This window comes from Crinia signifera, chromosome 12, assembly GCF_055691185.1.
Source record: "Crinia signifera chromosome 12, ASM5569118v1, whole genome shotgun sequence".
Lineage (NCBI taxonomy): Eukaryota > Metazoa > Chordata > Amphibia > Anura > Myobatrachidae > Crinia > Crinia signifera.
In genome coordinates, this window is record NC_139228.1 from 72,756,572 (window position 1) to 72,782,892 (window position 26,321).

Here is a 26,321-nt window from a genome sequence, read left to right on the forward strand (position 1 = left end):
TAGCCCAGGACCTACCCGGCGGCTGTGAATCCAAAAGACTGTTTAGGGCCGGAGCAGACGTCACGCACCCTCACTGAAAACACCTGACCACGCCTACGTTGCCCCTGACACTCCCATTAATCGACTGGTTTCCGCCCACAAACGCCGGCCTACTGTCAATCAACTTACCGTGCGGCCAGTGAAAAAAAAAACCTGCTGGATTTTATCGCTGAAAGACCCCCACACATGCGCGCTACGATTCGTGCTCATATCAAATCTGAATAACCCCTATTGTCCATATCATGTATATTGTATATGTACTTATTTCTGGAAATATTACCACAAGATTAGGGTAATGTGCGGCGCCTCTGACTGTTATAGGGCGGCATATGCATTACTTAAAGTGGTTACCGAGAATTGTTTGATTATATCGATGTTTTCATTATAATTATATGCCGGAGTTAGATCGCCTTAAACCACCATTTCTCCTGTTTTCTCCTTAGGCCACAGCAGAAGCCAACAATCTTGCAGCGGTGGCCACAGCTAAGGATTTGTACAATAAGAAAATGGAAGAGGTAAGCATAGATGCGGCGGGGGTGGGGCTCTTTGATAGAGCTCCTCCTACCAAAAGTAGAACTCCTCCCATAGTATTAATACATAACCATTATGGCAATGGTGGGTAAAAAGAAAGCGGGACAGATGGACGTAGTGCAGAATTGGTGCCCACACGTACATTTGAATGGGGAAGTTTATTCTCTAAATATTTTAGTTTATTTGGCACCTATGGATGCCCAATATTTCCGTTTCTTGGGGCATATTTACTTAGATGGGAGTTCTATTGAAGATGGGATGTTGCCCATAGCAACCAATCATGTTCTACATATTATTTCTATAGCCCCTTCTAGAAGATAATAGATAGAATCTAATTAGTTGCTATGGGCAAACATCCCATCTTCAATAGGACTCCCATCTTAGTATTACCCCTTTCACATCGTAAATGCAGCGTCACACGTGGGGATTTGGACACGGTACCGCCCCGGGAGCGACACGACATTTGCGAGGTAAAGCTCCTCGCAGCGATCCAGCAATATGCTGGGTGGCTGACGTCATGGGGGGGGGATGCCGGGGGGGGGGGGGGGGGGTGTGAGCCGTGGCGCGTCATGGGGGGGGGATGCCTCCTCCCTATAGTGTAAACGGGACCCAAGTCACTTGAGTAGGGTTACCTGTTTACACTGCCCAGCAACCAGGGTCCGACCCAGGTAAAACCCTTCTTTTAACCTGGGTCAGAATGTTGGGTTGCTGGACCCCGGTTTTTCCTGTTGGCGCTTTCACACCGCACAGTGACCCGGGCCGACCCAGCAACGAGCCTGGTCGGACCCAGGTTATTTATGCAATGTAAAAGGGGTATAAATATACCCCATTATGTATAGTTCCTTACCTAAGGCTTGCCACCACTGGGCAATATTTAAACACTGTGACGGTTACATTAGATATTGACATTCCCGCTTTGAGAACCCTAATCCTTTCCTTTGCACCCATTACTTGGCACAGGTGTGCGGGGGGGACAGACCCTTTCTGGCGCCCACAGACCTGCAACATAAACACCAGGAGCTGAAAGAAGATTCCGTGAAACTGTTCCGGGGCGTAAAGAAAATGGGGGGCGAAGAGTTCAGCCGCCGGTATCTCCAACAACTGGAGAACGAGATTGACGAGCTCTATATCCAGTATATCAAGCACAACGACAGCAAGAACATATTCCATGCTGCACGCACCCCAGCAACGCTCTTTGTGGTCATATTTATAACCTACGTGCTGGCCGCAGTCACGGGCTTCATCGGCTTGGACATTATAGCCAGTCTGTGTAACATGATCATGGGACTAACGCTGATCACGTTGTGTACATGGGCCTATATCAGATACTCTGGGGAGTGCCGAGAGCTGGGGGCAGTCATAGACCAAGTGGCGGCAGCACTATGGGACCAGGTAAGTACCTTTCATTACATAGTTATGGCGCTGTCAAACATTAAATAGCTTGAAGCGAACGGCTTCCCTGTGTGAAAAGTTATATAAATGAATGGCGGATAGGCTATTGTGTGTATAAACAGACTGGTATCAACACTTGCAGCTCCACACTATGGGCCTCATTCATGTTTCTATGCAAATGCAATTGACATTTTCTAGGCTTCCAAGCTGCTAATATTAACAAGCATTGGCGGATTCAGGGGGTGGTGGTGGGGGGGGGTGGGTTGGGGGGGGGGGGGGTGGGGGTGCTGCAGTACAGTTCAGATTTCAAATAAGGGAGTCACAGCCATTGTCACCAGTTGCCATTCCAAACTGACTCACTGGCAGTGGGTGTGACTCCCTATTTAAAATTTGAACTGTGCTGCAGCCCCACCTCTGGAGCTGCCAATGTTAACAAGGGAAGCTTCCGCCCAGAGACCAACCGGAGCTGTTGCAAGCTCATTCCCATCCGCATTCACAGCCTATATGCAAAAACGAGGAACTTGGGACAAGGAGTTGGACAATGGCTGGATGCGGCAGTACCGGCGTAGACGCTCTGTGTTTGCACCTACAAGCCCGCAGCTGAAGACAAATACATGCCCTAAAATGGCCACGGCATGACAGGTGTTCTAACCACGCCTCCAAATGGTCTCTTCCTGCCAATCACGTCTCCATGAAATCCTCACTACGAGCGGGATCCCAGCTGCACTTTAGCGCGTGGGAATTGCGATCGCAGCACATGTGCAGTCTGATAATCTCATTAGGCCCCATGTAACGAGCCGCAGATCTCAGGGCTCAGTAGCAGTGATTGTACAGGACTTTTACAGCTGTACATTTACTAAGATGAGAGTTTTGATTGAGAATGGGATGTTGCCCATAGCAACCAATCAGATTCTACGTCTTATTTGTTTAGCGCCTTCTAGAAGATAATAGATAGAATCTGATTGGCTGCTCTGGGCAACATCTAGTGTGGCCAATCTCGGGATCGGTGGGATCCTGGGATTTGGACCCAAAATATCCGGGTTTTCGGGATTAGACTGCACATGCGCAGGCTAATGCCGGGTAGCGTGTGAGCACTTGCTCAGACGCTGCCCAGCTGTTCCCGACCCCGGCGTGTGGCCTGTGCGGCATGACTTGGTCATAGGTCATGCTATGCTTCGGCTGCCGGAACACTCCGCCTCCCATCTAGAGCTCCAGGCAGCACAATATACCCATGGACTGCCTCCCGAAGGAATGCTCCCGGTGCCTGTAACACCCACTGCCTGCCTTCTCCTCGCGTTTCCACCACAAAGCTCACAATGCTGCCGCCTGCCCCACGCCCCCAAGTAAGTACATTTGGAGGACGGGGGCATTTTTTTGGGGGGGGGGATGCCAATCCCGGGAATGAGCATTTTTCAATCCCAATTCCCAGGATTGAAAAAAATGGTACTTGTTTCCTAGAACGGCGCCCACGATATTGATCTTAGGCATCGCAAGGAACAAAAAAAGGCCAAAAAATCGCATGCGATGCGACCAACGCGATTACAGCGATTTTACATAGGGAACAATGTTAAATGGCCCAATTGACCCGATTTCACATAGGGAACAATGTTAAATGGCCCACAGACCCCAAATAGCCACCTTGAAGTATGAAATGGCCCCCCCAATTGTTAACGCCACCCCACGATCAACGTCAATCCGAAGCGTGGCGAGCGCAGCGGTACGCGTCCTCAGACCTTTTCATACCCCCACTATCCACGTCGGCGTGGAGTTGAGAATAGAAAGTGTTTCGAGCCACCGAGCCCGAAGCGTGGCGAGCGGACGCGGTACCTTCACAGCTATACGCGTCCCCTCGCGGGCTTCACAGGTATCCGCGTCCGCTCGCCACGCTTCGGGCTCGCCACACTTTCTATTCTCAACTCCATGCCGACGTGGATAGTGAGGGTATGAAAAGGTCGGAGGACGCGTACCGCCGCCCCTCGCGGGTTGACGTTGATCGTGGGGTGGTGTTAACAATTGGGGGGCCCATTTCACACTTCAGGGTGGCTATTTGGGGTCTGTGGGCCATTTAACATTGTTCCCTATGTGAAATCGGGTCAATTGGGCCATTTAACTTTGTTCCCTATGTAAAATCGGTAATCGCGTCGGTCGCATCGCATGCGATTTTTTGGACGCATGCGATGCGACCGACGCGATTTGCATTTTACAATGCATTTCAATGTAAAATCGCGGACATCGCGTCGGTCGCATCGCATGCCATTATAATGGCATGCGATGTACATGCGATGCCCGCGATGGGCGCCGTTCTAGGAAACAAGTACCGAAAAAATTCCCTGGACCTCCCAACATTTTAAATTTTTTAATCGGAAGTGCACAAAAAGGGGGCTGAGCTACTGGATGGAGGGGTGTGGCCTAGCGCTGCAAGGTGTTTTTGTCACTTTGGGGGTGTACACAGCGTTCCTCTTGCAACTGGGTAGCCAGTCTGCAACCCCCCCTCCCCTGCACTGCAGAGGGCAGGGCAAGGCAGCGAATAGATTTGTGCGAAGAGGGGGCAATCCATTCAAATTCACCCACCATCGAATGGTGCCGCGTAAGTCTAGACTTAAATGGTGCTGCGAAGGCCGCGGGAGACCAGGGTCACTGATGACATCAGTGTCCCTCCCTCCGTTTTTCCACAGAACTCCCAGAAAACACCAGGGTGCTGCCTACAAAAGCCCCCGACATCTTGCGATAGGCGGCTTCGTTCGCAGGGGGGGGGGGCTCGCACATGTGCTATGCTTCGATAATCGTCAGGGCTGCAAATATTCAGCCCCGCGACCCAGTCTGAATCATCCCCAATCATTATTGCCCATTTTGATCATGCAACAGGGCCAAGAAGGCGACCTCACCGACCAATAAGCCCAATATTGTTGACATATCGGATTACTATCGGTTAATTTTGTAACCAGCTTCACTTAAACGATTACACGTGATCCCGCGCATTACTAACATACTTAGTACATTCCTGTGATTTATACTTATTTATGCCACTGTTATTTCATTTGAATATGCTTTTTCCAATGATGTTTTATCTGTAAAACTGAAGTTGAATATAAAAGTCGTCTTTAGTGCTCGTTTGTAATAATTCTATGTTCAGCACAGGAGAAAACCTGATTATTAACTGATAACTAACTTGTCGTTTCTTCTTTTAACTGTATCGGTACAAGGGAAGCACCAACGAGGTACGTGTATTATTTCAGGCACAGATTACATACCCGCTGAGGTTACTCTGGGTTAGCTCAGTGACTCACGCTCCTCCTTACCATGTTATCCCCCTACAGTACCCAGACCTTCTGTGAGGGAAACATTATTCCATTTCTCATGAACATAAGCTCATCCAACAAAAAAAACCTTTCTCCACTGCATGTAGAGAAGTATCACCCCCCTCCACCAACCCAACTTTCCAGCCCCTCAAGGGAAAGCGTGGAGGTGGCATCTCAGATGTTCCAAAGCCACCATCTGCAGGAAACAGTGCCCATTCCTGCCCTTTTTTTTTTTTTTACCAGATTAACATGATCATTATTTTGTTGCTATGCATGGACTGGGGGGGACGGGTGTGTGTCTCAATAAGCCCATGCGAATAGTACTAATCGTGTGCTCAACAAGTGGGCGTGGCCACATCACAAGGGGCCATGCTGCTGCGAGTGACGGGGCTGCCCTCACAGCACGTGCCTGTCTCTGCATGTAGAGTGGCTGAGTAGAGCTTTGGGATACAGGGCCCTCATGGCATTTGCCAGAAGGGACAGTTGACCAGTCCGGCCTGATGTGGCTATGGTGTTTTGAGTGTATGAGGATTAATTCTTATTTATTTATTAACAGTTTCTTATATAGCGCACACATATTCCGCAGCGCTGTACAGAGTATAGTTGAACACTCACATCAGTCCCTGCCCCAGTGGAGCTTACACTTTATATTACCTACCACATGTACACGCACACACAGACATTCTAGGGTTAATTTTGTTGGGAGCCAATTAACCTACCAGTATATTTTTAGATTGTGGGAGGAAACCGGAGCACCCGGAGGAAACCCACGCAAGTACGGGGAGAATATAAAATAGAAGGGCTTTCAAAACGCCATGGGTGTGGGTCATTAGATTGTGTTGGGTCGACCACTTATTGTCGGCAGGGGTGGAAGGCTGACAGTCAAAAGGTCGACATGAGTTTTTACGTCTTGGATGTTGACATGGACAACGTCAAAGTCCACCCCTGCACTCGTCATGCTTCAGGCACGGTGCCTCGCTGCGCTATTTTATTCTCCTACCACCCTGTAGCAGACGGTCGGGCAGGAAATAGCGCCTGTCGGCTTAAATTAAACTTGAAGAACTCATGTCAACCTCCAACCCTGTCGACCTATTTCATATGTCAACATAAGCCATGTCGACCCAATGTCCATATTCCAACTCCATCCCCCCAAGGAACCCTTACATTCCAGGTTTTAAGAATATGCATTTAGAGATGAGTGCCAGCGGATCGTTACAATTGCCCCTTTCATCTGGACATATTGTCAGTGGGGATCCTAGTGACATCACTGTACGATATCGGTCATTTTGCAGTTCTGAGTTTGGGAGACACGGCCTTATAGAAGTTGAAGCTTTGCATTTTTTTCAGAATATCTAGTTTTTTGTCCCCCCCCCCCCCCCTTCAGTAGCACCTCTGGTTCCAGGGGTGCATTGCGAGAGCGCACCGGTGACGCCACCAAGGCGCCCGCGTACTCGCAGAATGCACCTCTGGGACCAGAGATGCAGCTGAAGAGGATTCCGAAGGCCAATGTGGACATCAGAGGACCGGGTAAGTATGCAAAAAAAAAAAAAAAACGAAAATCCGTAAAAATCCCTGAGCATTTCCGTTAAATGAAACTCAACCTGTAATAACATACAATTGTAACGGATAGATGTTGAAGTCATTGTGACGTTCCGGTTGCTCTCTATTTTCAGGCACTCTACAAGCTTTACAGCGCTGCAGCCACCCATAGACACTTATACCACCATGCCTTCTCCACCCCACACGCAGAGGCTGCTGAAGAGCACGAGAGGAACATCTAGCTGTAGTTCCACGTGGGCCTGTGTTACCCAGGGCAAGAGAACGTCTAATAGTTACACGATGCAAGCTGCATGCACATCAGTGTCCACTCACTGGGAAGCGTTGTCATGGTGATGCACTCTATGACATCATCTTCCAAAGGTGGTGTTGTACCATCGCATACTCCAACCGGCTGGTCTTCAGTGACTGCAGGACCCTCCCTGCTCAGGACTCCGCCATTTCTAGACCAACATCACATGTCCAAATCCGGGACACAAAAACCAAACCTACTCTGGCGGTCGCGCATTTATTTTTAAATGATATAATTTATTCTATAATATCTATGCTTTCTGTTGTCGTGTAAGTTTATTTTAAATATGCACTTTAAATCTTAATAAGAGAGCTCATTGCTGGCCTATGTTACCGGATGGGAAAACAAAATGGACGCCACTCTGTAATGTATTGCGTTTACAACAAGCGATCTTGCGAAAGCATCAGAAGGCGCTCTGGACTTCTGCAAGCTCTATCGCTGCCTGTACTTTACTACGTTGTATATTTTGTTGTATTATGGAGACCATTATGAAGCAAAAACGTTTTATAAAAGTGCACCAACAAGGATTGCGGCAGCGCCTTGTTCATGTTGCAGGCCTTATTGCCGGCCATGCTATTTCCTACTGCCCATTTGAAACCTTTTAACCCACTCTTCAAATGGTCCCACCCTTGGGCACTGAGAACTTTGGGGCAAATGTATTAAGCTTGGTCAAGTGGAAGGTGGTAATCAATGCCCGTCATTTTCAAACACAGCTGATTGGCTAGTGCGTTATCTTACATCACATCCGCCCCCCCTTTTACCTCATACCACATTGACCGGACCGTTTAGGATCATGCCACCTAGATACAGCGTTTCCAGCCATTGTATGAGCCTACTTAATTCACCACCACTGATTCCTAGTAAATGAATGTAGTGTAATGTAGTGGAAGGTGGTAACGCACCATCCAATCAATGCCCGTCATTTTCAAACACAGCTGATTGGCTAGTGCGTTATCCTACATCACATCCGCCCCCTTTACCTTATACCACATTGACCGGACCGTTTAGGATCATGCCACCTAGACGCAGCGTTTCCAGCCATTGTATGAGACAACGCAGCCAACTTAATTCACCACCACTGATTCCTAGTAAAAGTAATGAATATATTGGTTTGTGAACATGGCTGCCTGCACCACGTACAGTTAATGGGTCCAATATAATAAAGACACTCCCTTAGTTGTGCTGTATTGCCCTTCAGACCCACTCCAAAGATTTGACAAATTAAACTAGAACACCCCCCCCCCTTCTTAAAAAAACCAAGTTAAACATATTTATACTGCTTAGGTACACAAGGGCTCGGATAGGTAACCCATCTAAGTGTTATTAAATACACCATCACATCTAAGTAAAATATCCTACAGCTGAGATCACATGGTGGTATACGCACCACATACGGGACAATTTAGGATTGTGAACCTGAAGCCAATGATATTAGTAGAACACGCTTCTATACAAGTGGATGTGTATTAAAAGTGTAATATTGGAATACACATGTAACATTCAGCTACTACTAACAAAATACTTCTTGCTATACAGCATACCTACTTACCTATCACCTTCTGGGATCTATACTTACAAGTACTTAGAACCAAACTGCAGCTTTGCACAGCATCGGGAGTCACACCGATATCCAATCGGAGCATTTGAGTGTTTACTGCTACAACAACTTGTAGCCAATCCGAGCATCAGAAAGTTCACAAAACTGTTTTACAGATGCAGCAAGTAACTATACCCCTGTGTGTGGGTGTAACGCGGTTCACATATTAAATTGATCCTATGCATAAACTACAGTCCGAATGCTAGACTACTGCAGTATTAGACCTATATATAGGCAATGGAGCTCTCAGGTAGCCAATAAAAAAATATATACTGTACAATGATGTTGCGGGGACTTTGTATATTTTTGAATGTCACAATAGGAATTTTCAAACTGGATCGATTTGTACTTTAGCGATAGATTTCCTGTAATACATCACCTAGAGCTAACACAACCCCTCACTATTACCGGTATACGGTCCTTAGGTAGACAGCACGAAATTCAACATGCACTGGGTCGAATACTGAAGGTCAACATCAGCCAATAATGTCGCACAACCCCTATCTAATGTTATGGTCTTGGTATGATCTCCTTAAGGCAGACTCGTGAAGTCACTGTATAAATAAAAACCCATAGTGCATATAGGGCGGAAAACAAAACCAAAATAAAATTAGACGAGAGTTAATACAAAATGTCGCACCACTAAGAAACACGGATTTGTAGAAAAAGGCGTAGGTCATTTTAATAACACAAATGACATGCATTAGCTGAGGTATCGGAAGGAAATTCATTGGATTGTGTTTGTAGTGATATTTAATATTCACATTATCACAAGTATCTCGTTATGAACTAATAAGAAGAGAATACACTTTGTGTACATTGTACTTGATACCCAACCGTTTAAACACTTGCATAGTAAATATTGCATTAAATGTATAGGCTACATTTCAGTCACAAGGTTGTTTGATGGTTATAATAAATATACATCATTTACATAGCTAACATATTTATGAAGGCACTGGGCGATCTGTATGTTGTCATCTCCCATGGAATCGGAACGCTGTTGCCGATGAACGGTATGCACCGCCGGCGGCAGTTGTGTTATGTATCCTCCATATCGCCAATAAACATCTTCTCACCCGTCCGCTGCGTCAACGATTCATTTCCAGTTACGAAGAGGGTAAAACTCTATGACCACAAGTTCATGAACACAACGGGGCAGCGCACAGGTGGAAAAATCTGTGCGGTTTCTGCTTTGGTTCCGTTTGCGGGCTCATTTTCATTTTGTGGTGTTTACATCGGACGGTGTAGGCCCACTTCAGGTATTCAAATCCTATACACCTGTGCCGTATAGCCATATTCGGGGTTCTTGGAAGTAGTGGCTCACTGGTTTCTAGAGAATGCATAGGCCTCTGTAAATATTGCTTTACGCCTCTGAACAGCGGCCTCTGCTGGGCTGAGAGACTATGGGTTACTTTACCTAACATTGGGGTAAATGTAAGAAGCAGTGAGAAGGGAGGAGAAGTGAGCCAGCAGAGAAGTGGCTTATGGCAACCAATCAGCACTGAAGTAACATCTATCATTTGCATAATATAAAATTATACAGAGCAGTTGATTGGTTGCCATGGGACACTTATAACTGCTTTATAGCTCTACCTCATTAATACTCCAGACAAATCTCCTGACCTAACATCATGTGTAAGCCATCCAGAAAGACCATGGACCCAAGTATCTTATCTGTAGAGGTTCCTCAACTGAATGAGGTGCTCCAACCTACAGAAACGCTACACGGTTCCGCACCACCTCGTCGTTCAACGGCTAAGGCAAAGTTTCATTTTGGGTGAAATTCTCTTTCTAGAGAATATTTTGGGGTTATTATAAAAACGGCTGTTGTCTGCATGAGCAGGTAAGGCACTGAACGCAGGGCGGTCAGGTTCCAGTCCTGAGAAAAGGCTTGCTCAGAAGTTCTTGTTGTTGTGCTGGGCGTACCACTGCTGTCTCTGTTTGCGCATCTCCACCTCAGTGATCAGCGCTTGCCTGTAGGCTTCGTACAGTTTTACTATCCTCTCCAGTTCTTTCATAAAAAGCAGCTTCAGCATGCCCTGGTACGTGTCCAAATCCGCCAGCTGGAAGAGCTCCCACTTCAAGATGTGGTCGTATCTGTAAGCAGGAAGAGAGAGAGTTGAGAGGCGTTGCATTGCGTGTGGAGAACTCACAGTATCGCTGTAGCATTGCATCGCGTACAGGGAGATCACAGCACGGCTGCACCAACAGTCACACAGTTCTGTCATTTTACACAACATCACAAGCGTTACGGATGAATGTCCTGGCGACAAACAGTCATATGCGGCTGGTATCAATGCAGTAAGTGGCAGGGGGTACTGCGCATGCTTAGTACATCCCACCCCCTGATGGGGATGTCCACCGCACGGTTAGACCGCCAGCTGGGGGTAACCAGTCAAAACATCATTCCACAGGAACAGTAGTTTCGGCTCATATGGAAAACACGTCAAGGGTTCTCCATCAACACCTGTGGGCAGCTAGTGAGCCGGAGCACCCGGACCTCTGCATTCTATTAGCCTTCCCTTCGCTTCCACCGGACCAGCAATAAGCAACCACAGGCTGCCATCAGAAATTGTGAGGCCCGGGACAGCTCTTGAACCCCCGGCGTGCCAGTGGTGAGACCCCCAGTGTCCGACTACCCTACCGCTACATTGCTTCGAGGGAAACATGGAATTTGTTTATATCAAGTTATACAAGATAGCCTGTTCTACCACCCAATGGGGGCCCTGGCTATAACTAATGGAATGAACCAAACCACGTCCACAGAAGTGAGAAGAATTGTGGAACTGAGCCAGCAGGACAACATGTGGTTCTCAAAACAGATAAAAACAAGTAAATACAAGGGGATAAACACCAAAACATTCATGTCAAGTTTAGACGGATACTGCACAATGTCAATAAAAGTGTTATCATTCGCCACTGACGACACGGAGTATAAGAGCTAAAAACAAATGATGTAGCACGAACCAGATGTCAGCTCATTCTAACGCTGTAAACAAGTTTCCATCCTCCCTGCTATGTCAGTACCTCACCGGGGGGGGGGGGGGTTTACTAAGATAAACGGTCATCAATAAACATACATACTGGAAGCTGATAGGTTGCCTAGGCAATGAAACCACACTTTCGCATGAATACTACTTAAACCATATAACCAATATAGTGAGAAATGTGATCAGGAGTAATAAGATACAGGGATACATTGATGTGGAAGGAAGTGGTGATATACTGTAGACCATGATTTTATTCCCAAACCGTTTAAGGTACTTGTGTATTATCACAGCGCCCATCGCATACCACTAATTAAGGTATGCGATGGGACCCAATTTGAGGCTTTCCACGGGATGAGTGTACAATTTTAATATTGCATGCCATTATAATGGGCATGCGATGCGACGCGATTTCCATGTTAAATGCCCACCCAGACCCGATTTTTTATTGTATCCCCACCCTAATGGGTAATGACTATGTTAAATGCTCTCCCATTGTTAACGCCACCCCACTATCAACGCCAACCCGAAGCGTGGCGGTACGTGTCCTCTGACCTTTTCATACCCCCACTATCACGTCGGCGTGGAGTTGATTTTATATAGTGTGGCGAGCGCAGCGAGCCCCGCGAGGGGACGCGCATTACTTCACAAGTTTTACGCGTCCGCTCGCCACGCTTCGGGCTCGGTGGCTCGCCACACTATATAAAATCAACTCCATGCCGACGTGATAGTGGGGGTATGAAAAGGTCGGAGGACGCGTAACACTGCGCTCGCCATGCTTCGGGTTCGCGTTGATAGTGGGGTGGCGTTAACAATGGGGGGGGGGGGGGGGGGGGGATTTAACATAGTCATTACCCATCAGGGTGGGTGTACAATCTAAAATCGGGTCGGGGGGGCATTTAACATGGGAATCAGGCATCTGGGTGCCTGTACAATTAAAAACCGGGTACAATCGCGTCGCATCGCATGTGATCATATGGCATGGTTGTACAATGCCCTGTGATGGAAATATGGGGGCGCCGTGATAATACACAAGTACCCCGTTTAATGTGTCCATATGACCAGAAATTATGAAAAAGGGTGGCAGAGTGGTACCCACATTTTGGGCATCTACCGGTATCCTCTGAGACTAAGTGGCTTCTCTGACTCAGACGTAGACCTTATACAGTCATTTTATATGGATTTCCTGTAAAGAAGTGGAACGGTGGTTTACGCCTTTTTACATAAATTGGTTTAGGATTGTCGGTGTAAAGGTGCCCATACACTTATCCGATTTGGGCTAATTTCGCCTGATTCCGATGGATCAGGTCGAGAAATCGGCCCAAATCAGACGTGTTTGACGTCCCATCCGACCCGCGGTCCCGTGCACATCGGGTCGGACCCTACTGCAGATTCAATCTGTCAGATTGGACCCATCACCTGCACATCACGGGTGCTTTTTAGCACCAATGATGTGTTGGTCCGATCCGTACAAATGTGAAGTATGCGAGCAGCACAAAACGCCTGGTGGAAAAAAAAAACAAAAAAAAAACCTGGGCAGTGTGGGGTCCAGGCTGCGTGAAGCACCTGGGTGCAGCGGCAGAGCGGGCAGTCCGCAGTGTCCGGGAAGTGCTGAGTGAGCGGACACTGCGGACAGCGGCAGCAGAATTTGAAAATTCAAAAGATAGACCGGCCGCTGACTGGCTGAGAGAGAGCCTTATGGTTTCTGTGCCTTAGTAACCCACAGTTGCACCACTCCGGCTCCGGAAAAGGAAGCTCATTTAGAGAAAGTAACTTTAATTACGTGCACCACCAGTGAGAGAGTATTTGTTCAACACAAAAGGCAAACAAGGGCTAGTACTTTCCTTACACAAACAGATCCTGTTCCCCCGCACTCCCAAACATGCTGCAGGCAATTCCTGCTCTGTGCTGGGTCCCATCCATCGCCCCGGAGGACAGAACACAACAATCATTACCCTTCCGGTAATGACACAACACTAGCTGATGTGCCTGGCTTCTATAGGGCCAGGTGGAACATTTTACCCCTTTTCACTTACTTAGTCGATACCCTGAAGTAGCCTTGCTTAGGGGGGTATGGATCATAGAGTCGACTCAGTGAAGGTTGACATACATTAGGACAACCACTAAAGATCAACCGCTGAAATAAGTCGACGTGGCTAAGGTCGACAGCGTCTGAAGATCGACACAAGCATTAGGTCAACAATGGAAAGAAACCTATGTCGACCTTTTGAATGTTCACCTTTCCATTGTTAACCTTCAGAGTGTCCACCTAGTGACCGTACCTTGCTTAGGGGGTGGCTGCACATCACTGTCACAGTTTCCAGGTAACCTGGCAGAGCACAATGGTGATGCATTGTGATTGGCTGGTGGGCTTTTTTAGTCACGTATTGAAGCACAACCAACGATTAAAAAACAAATTTAATCCTGCACATCTACGGACTAGGAGCTGTGATTTACTATACAATGTGTCACTTACTTACATTATTTATATACAACGGATAGGCTGGCACATGTACTGTAATCAACTTTATGTTACAAAGCAGGGGGGTGGGGGTGGGGCTTGGGGGTGGAGTGGAATTCAAATGCTGCTCCCAGTGATTACCACTAGGGGCTGAAAAATTAAGCAAGTTAACCGTTTCTTCGTTTAGACACCGTGGGGGTGAAAAGTCTTCTCATCGGCTCCTGAGGTGCTAGAAGAAATTGGGCTGAAGACAGTGATTTAGACACTCAATAGGAGTTAATTCTTCAGATGGGATTAGCCGCTAATTGTGGCTAAACTGTGTGGGCGGTATTCAACGCTCTGATGGCGAGCAGTGCCAATAGCTCGTCATGTGGGCGGTATTCAATGCTCTGATGGCGAGCAGTGCCAATAGCTCGTCATGTGGGCGGTATTCAATGCTCTGATGGCGAGCAGTGCCGATAGCTTGCCGTGTGGGTGGTATTCAATTCTCTGATGGCGAGCAGTGCTGATAGCTCGTCATGTGGGCGGTATTCAATGCTCTGATGGCGAGCAGTGCCGATAGCTTGCCGTGTGGGTGGTATTCAATTCTCTGATGGCGAGCAGTGCTGATAGCTCGTCATGTGGGCGGTATTCAATGCTCTGATGGCGAGCAGTGCCGATAGCTTGCCGTGTGGGTGGTATTCAATTCTCTGATGGCGAGCAGTGCCGATAGCTCGTCATGTGGGCGGTATTCAATGCTCTGACAGCAAGCAGTGCAGATAGCTCGTCATGTGGGCGGTATTCAATGCTCTGACGGCGAGCAGTGCCGATAGCTCGTCATGTGGGCGGTATTCAATGCTCTGACGGCAAGCAGTGCAGATAGCTCGTCATGTGGGCGGTATTCAATTCTCTGATGGCGAGCAGTGCCGATAGCTCGTCATGTGGGCGGTATTCAATGCTCTGACAGCGAGCAGTGCCGATAGCTTGCCGTGTGGGCGGTATTCAATGCTCTGATGGCGAGCAGTGCCGATAGCTCTTCATGTGGGCGGTATTCAATGCTCTGACGGCGAGCAGTGCCGATAGCTCGTCATGTGGGCGGTATCAGTGCCGATAGCTCGTCATGTGGGCGGTATTCAATGCTCTGACAGTGAGCAGTGCCGATAGCTCGTCATGTGGGCGGTATCAGTGCCGATAGCTCGTCATGTGGGCGGTATTCAATGCTCTGACAGCGAGCAGTGCCGATAGCTCGTCATGTGGGCGGTATTCAATGCTCTGACGGCAAACAGTGCCGATAGCTCGTCATGTGGGCGGTATTCAATGCTCTGACGGCGAGCAGTGCCGATAGCTCGCCATGTGGGCGGTATTCAATGCTCTGATAGCGAGCAGTGCCGATAGCTCGTCATGTGGGCGGTATTCACTGCTCTGACAGCGAGCAGTGCAGATGGCTCGTCATGTGGGCGGTATTCACTGCTCTGACAGCGAGCAGTGCTGATAGCTCGTCATGTGGGCGGTATTCAATGCTCTGATGGCGAGCAGTGCCGATAGCTCGTCATGTGGGCGGTATTTAATGCTGACGGCGAGCAGTGCTGATAGCTCGTCATGTGGGCGGTATTCAATGCTCTGACGGCGAGCAGTGCTGATAGCTCGTCATGTGGGCGGTATTCAATGCTCTGATGGCGAGCAGTGCTGATAGCTCGTCATGTGGGCGAGCTCGTCATGTGGGCGGTATTCAATGCTCTGACGGCGAGCAGTGCTGATAGCTCGTCATGTGGGCGGTATTCAATGCTCTGACGGCGAGCAGTGCCGATAGCTCGTCATGTGGGCGGTATTCAATGCTCTGACAGCGAGCAGTGCCGATAGCTCGTCATGTGGGCGGTATTCAATGCTCTGATGGTGAGTGTGCCCATTAAAACGGCGTGGCTCACCACAAAATGCAGCCGACCCGCTGCATTTGGGGCGAACCTCGCCATTTAAGTGGACGGCGGGGATTTCTCCCAAACCTTCAATACCATACAAACCACCCTCACCAACGATCGCCTCCGCACTTTTATATTTGGGTGCAATAAAAAATAAAAAACCCTTTGCATTGCAACTTCCTTTCTCTCGTCACTTTAGATTGGAGATTAAGTGAGCAAAAACAATTGAAATCGCCCCGTAGGTATTTACAGGGGATGCAGTTAATTTGCCGGCGGTCGGAATCCCGACACTGGAATCCCGACCGCCGAAATCCCGAAACTTTCTCCCTCCGTGGGTGTCCACGACATCCATAGAGGGAGAATAAAATAGCGTGCCGAGCGTAGCGAGGCACCGGGCCCGCTGCGTGGCGAGCGCAGCGAGCCCGCAAGGGGGGGCGATCCATGTCCCCCCCTTGTCGGGATTTCGGCGGTCGGGATTCCAGTGTCGGGATTCCGACCGCCGGCAAATCGTATCGGATCCATTTACAGCAGTACCAAGCAGCACGTTAGCTTTACTGAAAAGCAGACTAACCCGCCCAGTGCCATGTGTCTATTGCTCAAAAACAAACATACTGATTAGAATATATATTCAGCTAACAAAATGATAAATGTGTATTTATGATCAAACTAGAAAGCAAACAAAAGCCCCCCCCCGTTTACAAATAGCCACCAATAGGATCACACTAGAGTAATAAAAAAAAAATCCAATCAAATTCACTGATCAATGATAGCAGAAAAAAAAAAATACACGTGGAACTCAGATCGCCTAAGCCCTGCATCGGCAGAACACCTTGCCTAGATGGACGGGCTTCATAATATAATATACAATACACAATATAAGTAAACACCTGTTGCGATCATCAATAAAAGTCACAGACATAACAAAGACATATACAAAAGTATCAATATACAAAGGACTCAGTGTAAAGTTGTGCGCTATCACCTGTCACTAGTGAGCCGAGACCCCAAATAGTGCTATGGACCAAATCCCGTAACTAGAATCTGGTAGTGGAATATCACACCGGCAATGTCTAGGTCACTTGTCGACCACCCCTGCAGGTGTACCCCCAATTAGTGTACCGCTGCTGCGGGTCAGGTGCCCCCGTCCAATCCTTCTGCTACTGGCACACTATCGCTCTCAATCCGAGTCCACGTGGACAGCAAAATTAAACAAAAAAAAAACCATGTCAACCTTTTTAAGTGTCGACCAAAGCAATCTCATATATTTGGCTACATCTGTCAATCATCCCCAGAGTGTGTCTATCACGCTGGGTGGGGTCAAACATGAAACTCCACCCCCCACCCAGCCTTATAGACGCACGCCAAATATATGAGACATTTGCCCCTGCACTCTGTCCACCTAACCCCCGCAATAACGCCCACCGGAAAAAACATTAAACACCTACACGCTCCCTCTGCCTCAGCTCCTGCGCTCGGGGCAGTGTCTCGTGATCTCGTGCTGCAGCCACAGACTTGGACGGCAGCACAATCCAAGTCTCACGCGAACACGCTCCGCACAGACTATGAAGACCGTGCGCCCGCTGCCTCCTACTGCCAAAAGCCAGCGCTCAGCCCCGCAAGCTGACTTTACCCTGTGCCCGCTGCCTGGCACCCCCTCCTGCCGCACAACTACTGTGGCCGATGCCTGCCACCACCGCCCGCCCTGGACACGAACCGCCCACTCCCCTCTAACCTGCATGTCTGCCGACACCAGGCCAGCACTATACCACCAACGGATAACAGGTACTTTTTGCACTCTATTGTAACACCCCTTCATGCTCCCACAATTCACACACACACCCCCCCCCACTTTCTTTCCACCACTACACCACCAACCCATGCACTTTACACCTACCTACACTTACAGCACAGCAACAACATCCATAACCCAACATACCCCTACCCCACAACAGTACACCCCCACAATTGCTTTGTAAAAGCCAAAATTTTGCCCCAATGTATAACCTGATGGCCGCAGGGACAGGGCTCCTAAAGGAGCCTCTCCTTGCGATGCACGGAGCCTGGGGCTCTGCGCATGCGCTGTTACGCACTGACCCACCCCCCTTCCCCAAAACCCCCTCACCGCACTGCCCCTCGCCCACTGCCATGTGTAGCCGTAGGCTACAATTGCCTATCCCCAACCCAGAATGCGGATAGCCCCGGGGTGCAAAGCCGACCTGCAACGCCTACGATTGCATTGTAAAATGCAAGCATTTTGCAACAATGTATACCCTGCTGCCCGCTGGGACAGGGCTCCTTATACCCCTTTCACACCAGAAATGCAGGGACAAAACATTCCTGGGTTTGGACCCATTCACACCAGAAATGTCCCTGCATTTTCTGGTGCGGGAAGGAGGCCGGCAGGAGGTGGGCAGTCGGCGGGATGACGTCGGGCAGTCGGCGGGGAGAATACTCACCCCGGTTGCTGGTCCTCCACACATGCCAGGGATCCACACAGGCAGCGGCGTAAATGATGGGACAGGTGGCGGATGAAGATGACGCAGCTCTCCGGCGCCGGTGAGCTGCGTCATCATCATCCACCGGCTGTCCCGTCATTTGCGCCCACCGCCTACATTAATTCCCGTCGGACAGGACACGGAGGACCCGGCAACCCGGGTAAGTATACCCTACACCTTTCACACCAGCCAGGTCCCCGGGTTGAACTCGGGGACAACCCTGCTATCTAGCAGGGTTGGATTGCCGGCAAATTAGCCCGGTAATTTGTCCCGGGTACCTTTCACACCAGAGGTAGTACCGGGTTGTTCCTGGACTCAACCCAGGAATTTAGGCTGGTGTGAAAGGGGTATAAAGGAGCCTGTCCCTGCAAAGGCATTTAATGGGGCGTAGCCCCCTACGACGGTGTGAAGAGTGCCCGTAGGGCGCGATGAATCACCTAGTGGTGAAAATATTACATAACAATATATACAATTTTTTCCCCCGCAAATAAAAAAAAAAAAAACACAACAACACAGGACAGGAGAATGTAAAGTAGAGTCCATCGAGTTTATTTACCAAGATGGGAGTTCTACTGAAGATGGGATGTCGCCCGCAGCAACCAATCACAATCTATTTATTTCGCACCTTCTAGAAGATAAATCGCTTGAATCTTATTGGTTGCCCATAGCAACATCCCATCTTCAATAGAACGCCCATCTTAGTAAATAAGCCCCTCTTCTGTGTTCCTCTGCCATCTGTACACCACTTACACTTATGGTGAATAATATGCTGCAAAGAACGCTAAGCCACGGAATGAGCCTTATTCTAGTTCACTCTGACAAAATCCTTCTTAGATGGACTAAACCATGCTGCACTGCAGGGGGCAGATGTAAAATGTGCAGAGCACCAATTAGATTTGGGAAGGGCTGGGCAACACCGGCCCTCCAGATGTTGATGAACTACACATCCCAGCATGCCTTGCATCAGTTTCAGCATGGCCACATAGCAAAACTAATGCAAAGCATCCTGGGATGTGTAGTTCATTAACACCTGGAGGGCCGGTGTTGCCCAGCCCTGGATTTGGGTGAGGTATTGTGTTTCTGTGCAGGGAGATAACTGGCTGCTTTATTTGTACACTGCAATATAGATCTCACTTTGAAGTAAAACCCCACCCAATCTAACTCTCTGCACATGTTACATCTGCCCCACCTGCAGTGCACATGGTTTTGTCCATATGAGAAGAAATTTGCCTCACTAAAAGAGTGAACTAGAATAAGGCCCTATGTGAGAGGGGGTGGGGGGGGTGTTTCCCATCATGTTACCAGCAATTACTGTCAACTGGGCTTTATTATACTGGTATACGTATGTTAAGAGATGGAATGAACGCACCGCTGAAATCCTAACACAATCCCCTCCATGCACACCAGCAAAAAAAAAAAAACTCTTTAAAAATAAAAAAATGACGTATATCTAGATTATTAACTTATATAAATAAATATCTAAACTGAAATGACTGCTCAGACTTGGCTGAGGGACCTTTGGGAGGTTTTGTAGTTTTAAAGAAAAATATGTGCACAAAGCAGGACAAAAGTCCTGCACTAGAATCTGCTGCACTTTACGCTGTGTGGTCTTATAATTAGTTTATGCCCCTGACACACACACAATTTAGGGCATTAAGGATCGGGTATGAAGAGCAACAGCAGCAATGGAGCAGTTCCAAAGAGGTAACTATCCATTTCCATTCTGCACCCTACACTTGCGGTTCTATTCCCCAGGGGCAAAACAGACTGAGATCATAGTTACTGCGCAGACAGCATCCAAACAAATCAAGAGAGTGTTAAGTAGTAAGATAAAGAAGGGGGGACCAATGTTGCCACTGAGATGAGAAGGGGAGGCCCAAATCTGACAGTGAGATAAGGAGATGGTGGTGCATGAGAGGGGGAGCTGCCAGTAAGCATTGAGAAAGGAGGGGGGGGGGAGGGGGTTGTGGGGACCAAAGCTGCCAGTGGATATAAGGAGGGCCCAAAGCTACCAGCGAGATAAGGGGAGGGGATGATGTCACACACATGCTATGCTGCCAGCAGTATTAAGATGTGGGGTGTAGCGGACAGCAAGATAAAGACACAAACAAGGGGAGCATAGCTACCTGCAAGATCAAGGGGGGCAATATGGGAGGGGCCCAGACGATACACACACACATATGCTCTCAGCTCCTGCAGAGGACAGGTGAACATTCCACGCTTAGCTACCACCTGTGCTATGACATCATGTCCTGCTATCCAGCCAATAAGAGTGGAGGGGAATAAAACACAAAGCAAACCAGTTGAAGAAGTGCAATAATAATAAAGACATACAAAAGCATAGCAACAACTTACTTTACAGGGGCCCTGGCATACACCTGTAGCCAGTCTGGGATCTCGGCTGTATGGTATGGATTGGCAGGCACCAGCAGTGCTTGGCTTCTCTCCACCTGCTGCGGCTGATAAGTTACTGGAGGTGGGAGCGGAGGGGGCTGGTCGTAGCGGGGAACGCTGCAGGAGAAACACCAAGGCCGGAGTGAGCAGCCATACAACTAACATTCCACCCAGCGACCCTTCTGTCTGTAACCAGTACTGATCAGCAGTTCAATAGGGGACGATTCAGTGGTCTAATGGGCCCCCCCAAAGCTGCAAGCAGAAATGTTTGAAAAAAGGGTTCCTCCCAATGTGGTTTGTGGATGCATCTTGCTACAGAGCGGAGTATATGAGTACGGAGGACGCAGAGCTGTCTCACCTCCTCTTGCAGCAGATGGACTGTAATTGCCGGCTACGCAGAGCTGGACAATAATTACATACTCTTGTTTTCAGACACATCTTTTGCCACACAATGGGAACGGATGGCTTATGAAACGAGAAGTGTGTAAAACGTAAACACAAGCGAATGTCTACATTTAGTAACGTGTGCACAATGCACAAGACATTAACACGGACTTGTATTGATCTCCACGTCAGTCCGTATGTTGTCTATTTACTAGGCCAGAGAGAGACCCACCCATTTCATTTTGGAAACCCCGCCTGTAACATGACAGTGAGGGGCTGTTACTTTCCCACGCTCATGCTGTGTGCAGACTGTTCGATTCAGTGTCTTTGTTTCCAATTCTATTTGGACTATATAGTCCGAATCGAAAATGACACTGAATGGAACGGTGTTCGCTGCATTCGATTTGGAACCTAAAGCGCGGCCCCACGTCTATCGATGCCGATACACTTGTGCAATCGGATGTGATGCAACATCGCAATGCGATGTCCCATCTCATCCTGTGCTTTTATCAAGCACCCGATGTCGCATGCCACCTGTCACATGCAATAGGGTGCTGGAGCGGCAGTAGGAGAGCTGGCAGAATAAAAAAAAAAAAAACTTTTCAAAAACAGAGGGCCGCCCAGGGTTTCGAAAAGTTTTTCTTTTAAATTCTGCCGCCCACCGCTGACTATCGCCGCACGCTCTGCTACACCGCCACCCACCGATTGCATTATGAGCAATTGCACGTGGTTAAAAAGGACATGCAATGCGATAAATGTGTGCAGCACATAATATTTTTCAATGCAACATGCGACTGGAAGGCCCACGTATTGCATTGGGGGGACACATTCAATGTACATATAATCCTTCAGATTATCGCACCGATGCAGACGACATCGAAGGATTGTATGCAATATCTCCCTAGTGTATGGGCAGCATATTTCTGCTTCAATCTCCAAATCGAATGCAGTTCTATGCTGCTCAATGCAGTATCCTCCCTCCTCCCCCCGGTCCCTCCCTCCCGTCCGATGCCGCCGGGTCGAGCTGGTGTACATGACATTAGTTAATAGACCCCCAGGTTCCGCATTCCTAATGTCTAAACAAGCCGTGTTCCCACAAATCATCCAATATTCAGAAGAACTCTGCACCGAATGAGTCAAGGTGCCCATACACAGAGCGATAACTGCGTTTTGAACTGGATTGCATCTCATCTAATTCAAAATGCATGCGATGGATGCAAGCTCCGTGCGGGCAGCGCATACTTTATGTGCGGTGTGAGGGGAGCGCGCATCTCATCGCACCGCTCCTTCGCTCCGTGTATGGGCACCTTAAGCATTGTCACACAAAATGTTTAAAAAATGATGTACACAACGCTAAATGAATACATGGATGCATTTCCCGTGACTTACCTTGGCGCACACGGATGCTTGTACTGCGCTCTTTTATTAATGTGATCCACATAATAGACGCCAAACTCTGCAGACTCCACGCGTTCCCAGCCAGGGGGTAATCCTTCCCTCTCCAGGGGATGGCTCCAATGCGTAGTGTTGGTGTTGTGGTCGATGTAGTACTTCCGCCCTCTTATCGTCCAGTCCACCGACCAGCCGCCAGGAAGGGGCATATCTTCCGAGCTATGATTGGTCAAGTTCCCTAACGAGGTAGCTGCGATCCTTCCTATTCCTGTACCGGAAATAAAAGCCAATTACTGCCATCCAAACTGCAGAGGACTGGGTGCAACAAGACCGCGCACCAACACACACTCCTATGCACGGTCCGTATGAAGGGATGTTCTAGTCACACACAGCTACAACAGTGCTGGACAAGGACCATGAACAGCCTGAAAGGTTCATTCACCCGGCCAGCAGTTATAACATAGCCGGGAATGTAGGAGAGTTACAGACCCCTCCCCTAGGAATCCGATTCATACCAGAGAGGATGAGCACATCTCTGTTGTTTTTGGAACACTGTCAGATTTAAAAGGTTACATTAAAGGGCCACTAAAATCTAACAAGCGGATTCGACAAGAAAAATGCATCTGGCAACTAATGCAAAGCTTTCCCCAACATTACGGAAATTAAGGGCCTAATTCATCACCAATCGGAATGGGGCGAATTCCGTTTCGATGGTGTTGGGGGGGGGGGTCTGCACTTGCACGTATTGGCACAGGTGCAGACCCCGGCTTTGGCGAGTTACACACTTGCCGGGCCATTATTTGCAGGGGAGGGAAGGACAAGGCCGGACGGCTGGGGGAACGGGGCTTGCCTAGCATTTTATGGGCGTTCCCATGGGCACGCTGTTGGGGCGGTGACGTCAGCCGCCCACCCTGTCCGTTCACACTGACTTACTAGCAAAGGCAGAAGAAATCAGTCGATGGTTGGCGATCATCGAATGATTTATCCCGCTAGCGGAAGCATCAGAATGGAGGTGTTAGCGGACACATCCCCTCGTAAGGTACCGAGGGGATTCGGCGGCTGTGGGGAGTGGGCGTTCGGCAGGGCGGCATTAAGCAGTGAATGACCCCTGCTTACCTAGCGGTGTTGAATCACGGCCTAAAGGGGGTCTTCACTTACAAAGCTGATCGTCGTACTGTCTATTATATTATACTGATATTAATAGATATCTCATCTTTCAAATAAATACCGTTGTTATCATGGGTTTCCATCGCTGCACCAGAGGAGCTTACAATCTATGGGCGGTATTCAATGCTGCCGGCGAAGGAGTTTCCCTCAAACGGCGAGGTTCGCCACAAATGCAGTGAGCCCGCTGCATTTTGTGGCGAGCCCCGTAGATTTGATGGCCACACTCATTGTTTCCACATCGCTGAGAAGAGCCAGCGAGGTGGAAATGGTAAGTGAAGGGGGGGTGGGGTGGGGGGGTGTAGATCCGCAGTTTTATTAACAGAGGGGGGGGGGGGGGTATCCAATCACCGCCGCTATTTCTGACAGGGGAATTAGCGGCCGCCGCCTATTCAATGCAGTCATTTCCGAAGGCGGATTTCGACAAAACGGCTCAGACTTTAAAACCAGTCGGATCTGTTAAGTTGAAAACGGCAGTGGATTGTCGAATTTTACTGGCGTATCACGACAATCCACAGTGGACAGGCAAAACATTGAATTCCTCCTGTCGTTATACTGTCAAGCTGGGTGAAAACGGGCCAGGGTCCAACAGTCAGAATCCAGGTTTGAATAGCCCCTAAATAGTAGATTAACAATAGCAAACCATAACTGGCTGTGGTATCCATTGACCATGTCACCATAAACAATTCCACCAATCAGCTGACACTACTGGTGACCTATGACTTCTATGAGATCACATTTATAAACATAAAATAATCCCTTAGTCCTGGACACTACCTAATCATAGAGGTGACAATCCCCTTGGTGGGATTAGTGCACCAATGGGCGCTTAGCTCTTACCTGCAGGATGTCGGCCTTGCCCATGCAGAATCCTCTGTACGTGATCACCCCCATGTTCATAAAACCTATAGTCCTCGTGTGCACGGTCCCCGAGCTGCTTTCGCCTCTGTCCATCGTAGTGCTGGTCTGAGCAGAAATACCGCGTGTTTGCATCTCCGTTCTCCAGACCGGAATTGCCATCTGTTAAAAAGGACTGAGAGGAGGACCCATATTCCCTGGGCACGTCCCCCAGCCCTCGGACTAGGTAGGAGGGGGCCGAAAGTCTGTTGCTCTCCCTGCGTAAAATCTCCATGGGAGGTCTCTGGACGGGAGTCCGCAAGAAACTGTGGTTTCGAGGGACCACCCCGTCCCCTGCAGGGCTGTACGAGGAAGGAGAGGGATCTGGTGGGCAGATATCGGTCCGTCGGGGGATGGTTGGGCCATGGCGAATGAAAGAAGGCATCAGATCTGAAAACAAGGACAGACTGTAACAACCAGTTCTCAAACATTTATACTTATTTATATTAAGACAGGCATGTACCATAATGTAATAGGTAGACTCATTCCAAATGCTGATTGGAGACTGCTCTCCAGTACCAGGCCTCAAATAAGCCAATCAGAGCCCACCATTTCTTAATGCAGCACAACAAATAACAATGCCCAAACAGTCTCTTAAATTATAGTAAGCATAGATCAGGACCCAAAGACCTATCCCAGAATTTCTCTTTAAAGACCCCCAACTGCCAGACATACTTAACATTGTACTGTGAACTAAAAGGTTTTCTTTTCATTGAAATATATACATATAAAAAAATAATAATAAATAAATATATGCACACACTTTTTTTTAATTTAATTTAATTGGAGACATGGGGAGGGATTAAAATAGGCACAAGAGCATGGGAATGACTTTCTGTGGCTTTGTGGGACATGTAGTCAGCGGCAGGCAGATTTTGCAAAAATCAACTACTGTACTGGGTGCAGCCTGATTTTACACTGCAGTGCAGCCTACACACTGGGAGATGTTGCTGGACAATGTAGATCGCTCAGCACATATCGATGTGGTGGCTGAAGCAGCGCTTGGAGCAGACATTGCCTCCTCCATTTACTGTGAATGGGACCCTGGTCGCTCAACCTGGGTTACTTGTTTTCACTGCCCATCGACCCGGGTCCAACCCTGCTAAAACCCTTTTTTTTTCCCCCAAACGGTGTTTTCACAACGCATAGTGACCTGGGTCGACAACTCTGGTTGAACCCAGGTTATTTGTGCGGTGTGAAAGGGATATGAGTTTACAACAGATGGGAGTGTAATACCCCTTCTCCATCTACAAGGCGGGTCGCACCAAGGATATTATACCCGGCTTGTGAACCCTTTTCCACACTTTAGTCCCCACCCGGCATAATGCCGTTCGGGTGACATCATCGGGAGGTGGGGTCGGGGCTGGTAGATGAGAGCATTTCCCAGCGTCAGCTTTTGCATTGCAGTGAATGGGACTTAGGTCGCATCGACCCAAGTTACCCGTTTACACTGCAGAGACCAAGGTTGAAATGTAGGTCTCACAACCCGGGTTATTTCAACTGGTAGAATTTCCACCTGCCTACAATCCTGGGTTTTGCGCA

General features: G+C 48.5%; 2 protein-coding genes across 3 annotated transcripts in view; one reads left to right on the forward strand and one right to left on the reverse strand.

Moving 5' to 3' along the window:
* Positions 1-9,791, forward strand: part of ATL1 (atlastin GTPase 1) — a 43,555-nt gene extending 33,764 nt beyond the window's left edge. The window contains exons 11-15 of one of the 2 annotated variants that reach the window (XR_014466259.1): positions 483-554; positions 1,531-1,962; positions 5,166-5,180; positions 6,935-7,790; positions 8,001-9,791. Coding sequence is in view for 1 of the 2 variants with exons in the window: in XM_083166904.1 (XP_083023030.1) it covers positions 483-554; positions 1,531-1,962; positions 5,166-5,180; positions 6,935-7,042 (627 nt within the window). In the remaining variant the exon portion in view is untranslated. Of the gene's footprint in view, positions 1-482; positions 555-1,530; positions 1,963-5,165; positions 5,181-6,934 lie in introns of both variants that reach the window. The other variant, XM_083166904.1, reaches the window with a different exon arrangement.
* Positions 9,364-26,321, reverse strand: part of SAV1 (salvador family WW domain containing protein 1) — an 18,221-nt gene continuing 1,263 nt past the window's right edge. The window contains exons 2-5 of the mRNA XM_083166907.1: positions 24,723-25,169; positions 22,716-22,986; positions 20,904-21,059; positions 9,364-10,807 (exon numbers count right to left, since the gene is read on the reverse strand). Coding sequence (XP_083023033.1) covers positions 10,606-10,807; positions 20,904-21,059; positions 22,716-22,986; positions 24,723-25,169 — 1,076 coding nt within the window. The 3' untranslated portion in view covers positions 9,364-10,605. The remainder of the gene's footprint in view (positions 10,808-20,903; positions 21,060-22,715; positions 22,987-24,722; positions 25,170-26,321) is intronic.